This window comes from Myiozetetes cayanensis, unplaced genomic scaffold (genome assembly GCF_022539395.1).
Source record: "Myiozetetes cayanensis isolate MyiCay16 unplaced genomic scaffold, myiCay2020 scf5-8, whole genome shotgun sequence".
Classification (NCBI taxonomy): Eukaryota; Metazoa; Chordata; class Aves; order Passeriformes; family Tyrannidae; genus Myiozetetes; species Myiozetetes cayanensis.
The window spans coordinates 33,641,794-33,647,316 of record NW_026087742.1 but is presented as its reverse complement, the minus strand read 5'-3'; the positions used below and the strand labels follow the sequence as shown (position 1 = coordinate 33,647,316).

Genomic DNA, 5,523 nt, shown 5'->3' with positions numbered 1-5,523 from the left:
ACTCTCACATTCCCAGCTGAATTTCTTGCACATCACTATGGAGTTGCTCCACCAATTTTTTTTCTCTCCTGTTGCCAATAACTGCAGAATTACCTTCAGTTTTTGCACTTTCGCCAAATGCAGTTTATTTAAAAAGTCAGAAAACAAAAAAAGAGTTTACAATAAACATCTGTGTCTTTTTTATTAACATGGTTTGATCAACTATGTAAACTCATCCCAGGCGACTCATCATCAGTGGTCAGGCTGTATTAGAGCAATCCCAAGCTCAGGCCATGAAATAGTTAATGAGCCTGTTTTAAAAAACATTTTCTGGAAGTTGCTTTGGGAAAGACACAGATGTTTGTCACAAAATCCTGAGATGCAGTAGTCACTATTCACAGTGAACCCTTAGTTATTCATCAGTAAATCACTAAGGAAAGGTAAGACTTCCTCATTTAAAAAGAGATTGAAGGATTCTTGTCATTCCCCTTTATCAACTTTGACTACACATGAAATTATAACGTGTATGCTTTACCATCAAAATCTCCAGTAAAATCAGGTAATATGTGTAAAATACACCCACAACAAAATGGAGTTTAGTGTATCTGAGAAACTCAGTGCAGGCTTTGTAAAGTGAAATGGTTTGGTAGTCTGACCTCGATCCAACCAAACAGAGCCCATTTCCTTTCAAAGGGACACACTTAAGACTGAAAAGCTAAAAAGAATCAGCTTTAGTTCACTGGGACAGACTCCTCATAAAAGTGCATCAAAAACCCCAAAATATCTTGCTCAATTACAAAAGCTTTTATTCTTGCAGATTCTTAAGATGATGCTCTTTAGAGTGTTTCAGAGGAGAAAACAGTTTCTCAAGGGTGTTTCTGAGCGAGACTGTTAGGTGATGTTTTCAGTGCCTGCACTATTCAAGCTGAGGGAAACAACCAACAAAAAGGGCCCACACATGCACAAAGGAGATCGAAGAGGCAGCCTCACTAGATGGCAACCCCTGGGCTGGTCGGGTGCCCTCACCGCCTCCAGAGCGCAGAGAGGGGCTCCAGTGCTCCTCAGGAGTTACACAGAAGTCTTTTGTTTGGTCTGTGTTGTCAGCTCCTTTCCATCCTTATTAGTCTTCTCGTGCCAGGTACTCCTAAAATACAAATATATCTTCTGGCAGAAATATAGCCATACTTCAAAGAGCACTGATGCTAGATTTCTTTTTTTTTTATTTCACTGCAAGCTCCTATAAACTGAACATCCCCCTTTAAGGAACTGTTGCAGGATAGAGGCTAAGCTGAAGAAACATCTGCAACTGCTGCTCAGTCAGGCTGACTCCAGAATCCTGCCCCCAACTTCCTGCAAACCCACAAAGAACCCTTCCAACCTGGTAGCACTGGGAATTGGCTGCCACGCCAGCCTTGTACCAGCCCTGCTCTGCTGACACCCACAGAGCCACTTCTCTCTCCACTGGTTTTAGACAAGGTCTAAGCCAAGAAGGGTGATGATGCTCAACTTCTGAGCACCACAGCACCACCTATAAGGCAGCAGAACACCAAATAAGTGAAAAACACTGGCAGGTCAGATATATGGCACTTCACGGCCACTTGGAAAAAAAGTTGAGACCTGAGGGCAACCAAACCATTCAGGTTTGCAATGTTTATCCCAGAATCTATTCCTGAAGACCTCTTCTTGACATTATTTGAACAAAATCCCACTGAAACCTGTGAGCCAGTGAAAGACACCTGAAACCAGAGAGCTGACAGGACAGGCTATCAGGATTAGCTCCTCAGTTAATACACATCTGCATATTGAGCTTTTGAGATACATACATCCTAAATGAAAAAAAGGTTTCTTTCCTTAGCAGTGGCCACTGCATTATCAGCACCCCTATCCTTTGTCTGGTCTGCTGAAAGCACAGATCTTGGGTGCACAGCTCAGGTGAGAAAACTGGGCAACAAGATTATTAGCACAGCATCATCAAGCTGAAATACTCCAAGCAGCTGCCAAAATGTGTCCAAATTCACATATGTGAAGCAGTTGCTAAACAAACAAAACCCAAACAAACAAAACCCAAACAAACAAAACAAAAAAAAACCCAAACAGCAAAAAAACCAAGCAAAAATAAAAACACATCTCCACCTGAAATAACAAATAGTCCCCTAGCTAGTCTTGCCTAGGAAGTCTCACATGCAGTTAGGTGCAAGCTCTGCTGGGAGCTGGCAGCACACAGCTCCCAAATGCAAGCTGGGAGGTTTGCCAAAATGAAGAAGGCAGGACCGAGCTCACAGAGTAGGACATTGTCCCATCATCAAAACCAGCAGCAGGGCAGGATTAACCTAATTTGTAGCTACCTTGGCTGGACAGGCTGCCCAATTATCCTCATACACACTCTTGTGAAGCTTAGTGAAATAAACTACTGCAAAACTCTTCTTGAAAAGTGCATGTCCTTAACAGCACTCAACCATCAGGACGCTGGGGTGTTGTGGACCTTCATCCACAGTGGTTCCTTTGCATACAGCTTGTGGAGACCTAGGGCAGCTTTTGAGGAGTAGTAACTGCAGCAGCAGTTACAGCTCTTGCTGTTTAAAAGTAAAATTAAACCATTTTCTAAAAAACATTACCTCCGTTTATTTCCAAAATATTTTGCTTCACCTCTCCACACTTCCCACCATCTTGACCCCAAGTGCCTGAAAAGTTAAAACTGGGTTGAAGAATGAAGAAAACTGCTTTACCTTCCACATTATCTTTTAAAAGGCAGAAGGCACAAGGATTTGTCACCACCGAGGGTAAAACCCCAGGCTGATCCGTATGTGGATCCCGTTTCAAAAACAAACAATCCACTTGGGGCTGGCAAGGAGCCAGACTGTGGAATTGCCTTTGAAAACTTGCATCTCAATAGGAAACCTCCGAGAAGTTTGATCTGTTTTCATAACTGTAACAATTTTCACCCCTTGCCTTTGTAGTGTATTATCGCTCCTTTCTTTCTACTAAGTTACAGAAACAGTCGGTACAAATGAAGGCAAAACAAGCACGGGTCGCTGTGGATAAAATAACGGCATTTCAAAAGATTTAGGAAAGACAAAACCCACTGCCTGTCTTAACTCCTGCCAAGAAACCATTACAGAGGATGGAGGCGCGGTGAAAGCCCCGTGAACGGAGCGTTTCAACGGCAGTAACAACCACAGATCTCGGATCTATTGTGTAGCTTTATTTTTATAGGACCTATCATAGACTCTTTTACATAACTTAAATGATTATCAAATAATCTCCTGTACACAATGAGACCGAGCCGCACTGCTTTCTTGAGCTTTGACACATTCCTGGAAGAAATCCAGCAGTCTGTAGGAATCACATGGCCGCAGTGGTTACAGTAAATTTTTGTCCCGAACTTAAGCCATCAATTAACTTACGTATCGCTTTAAACTGCCGTTTGCAAGATCCTGCAAGACGTTGTTAAAATTTCAGGACACTGAGTTTTGGTAGCAGCATTTTTAATTTTGCTTCACTTTCATTTTCTTGCCTTTGTGACCTCAGCTGAACACCTGCCAGCACTTGTGATGAACACGAGCCTGGGAAAAATGTTAAACGCACCCCAAATGTTGACGTGAGCTTTAGGTTTAGACTGAAATCACTGACGAGCGGTCAGCACGGCCATCGAGGAGCGCAGCCCCCGTCCCCACATCACCTACAGGTACACCAACGCGTCCGCCTACAGCCAGCCAAGTCCTGGCCCCCTACGAAGAAGGACGAAAAAGGGGGGCACCGGCCGCTACAAAAACACCTGAAGGAACCCAAAGTTTCACATTTTATTTGCAGCGTCCCCCAAAACTGCAGGAGGAGGCGACTGGCAGCGCACAAGGGTGGATCCTGCGGGAGCCGTGGCCGCGGTTTCGGGCGTGCGGAGCCCCGTGCGGCCTCCGCGCTGCCCCAGCGTCCGTCAGCCCCGTCCCGGCGGACGCCGAGCCCCGCCGCCCTACAGCCCGGGGTAACCCGTGCGGGGGTACCCAGCGCCGTAGTCGTAGGGCGGCTGCGGCGGGGCAAGCGGGCACTCGGGGAAGAAGGGGGCGAACCCCGCGGGCAGGTGCCCACCCGGCTCCTCGGTGCTGCCGCCGCCGCCACCGGGCACCTGCTCCGGGCCGCCGGGGTACAGCGGGCGCAGCGGCTCGGGCGGTGCCTTCCTGGGCGGGCTGCAGGGCGCGGCCGGGCTCCAGGGCGGCTCGGGGTACAGCAGCCCGCCCAGCAGCGGGTGCGGGCCGGCGGGCAGCGGCAGCTCGTACAGCCCGTGCTCCAGCCCCAGCTCGGCGGGCAGGCGGCCGCCGAAGGCGTCGGGCGGCGCGGCGTGCTCGGGCAGCAGCGCGCCGTACTCGGGGCACAGCAGCTCGAAGAACTCGGACGCCTCGGCAGCCCCTCCGCCGCCCTTCTCCGGCTCCTTGGCGGGCGGCCCGCGGGCGGCGGGCGCGGGCAGCGCCGGCTCCGTGAAGAAGGAGGGCGGCAGGTTGCGGTCCCGCAGCGGCACCTTCCGCGGGCCGCCCGCCGCCTTCTCGCCGCCGCCGCCGCCGCCGCCCGCCCTGGCCTCGGCGCCGCCCGCCGCGCCCCGGCCCCGCTGCAGGGAGCCGAAGAGGGCGGCCAGGCTCTTGCTCTGCAGGCTGCTGCCCGCCGCCTGCGCGGGCTCCCGGCGCGGCGGGGGCCGGGCGGAGCAGGCGGCGGGCGGCGGGGCGGCGGCGGCGATGATGCCGGTGCAGCGCTTGATCTGCTTCTGCAGGTACTTCCTGTGGTTCACCTTCCGCCGCGACTTCACCGGCCGGTCCAGCGCCAGCTTGATGTTGCTGGAGGCCGAGTCGATGAAGCTCAGCAGGTCCCGGGTGGCTTCTCTGAAGTCCCCCGCGTCGCCGCCGCCGCCCTCGTAGCCCTTCTCCAGGTCGGCATAGCCCAGGAGCCCGCCGGCGGCCGGGAAGCAGAAGGACAGGAGGTGGTGGGGGCTGAGCAGCGCGGCAGGCGCGGCCATGGCCGGCGGCGAACGCCGCCGCCCCGAGCTCCGACGGGCTCCGGGCTGCGCCGGGAGACAGCGGCGCCGGCAGCGGGGAAAAGGCGGCAGGCGGGGAATGAGGAGGAGGGATCAGAGCTAGGCTGGCCCGGCCCTCCCGCGCTGGGTGCCCGGGGGCCGGGCCGGCTGCACCCACCCACCCACCGACCCGGGCGGCAACGTCGGCCGCGGCGGGGCGGGACGAGCATCACTCCCCGAGCATCACGGAGAGACACACCCCCTGGGACAGGTACAGAGGCGTCCCCTGAGCAGGCCCATACAGTCACCCCGGAGCAGCTGCACAGCATCCCCCAGACCCCATCAGTCTTGTCCCCACTCCTGCAGCTGCTCAGCCGGCAGAAAACACGTTCCTCACCTGGGGTCAGGACCGGTGGTGCTGGGTCACCTGCAGGGCTCTGGGTGCTCTGGCATGGGGACATGCTCTTGCCCTGACGGCCGCCAGGATGCACAAACCAAAATTACTGTGTAAAGGGTGTTTTTTTCCAAGCTTATTGGTATGCACGTTA

At 53.2% G+C, this 5,523-nt stretch overlaps 1 protein-coding gene across 1 annotated transcript; it reads right to left on the bottom strand.

Moving 5' to 3' along the window:
• Positions 1-3,798: 3,798 nt before the first annotated feature.
• Positions 3,799-5,059, bottom strand: FAM181B (family with sequence similarity 181 member B). The gene has a single exon (XM_050332333.1). It carries the CDS (start codon positions 4,976-4,978, stop codon positions 3,947-3,949), a length of 1,032 nt encoding a protein of 343 aa, XP_050188290.1. The 5' UTR covers positions 4,979-5,059; the 3' UTR covers positions 3,799-3,946.
• Between the last annotated feature and the right edge of the window lie 464 nt (positions 5,060-5,523).

Excerpts from the sequence above, each read along its gene's own strand:
- FAM181B (XM_050332333.1), bottom strand. The coding sequence starts at position 4,978 with ATGGCCGCGCCTGCCGCGCTGCTCAGCCCCCACCACCTCCTGTCCTTC.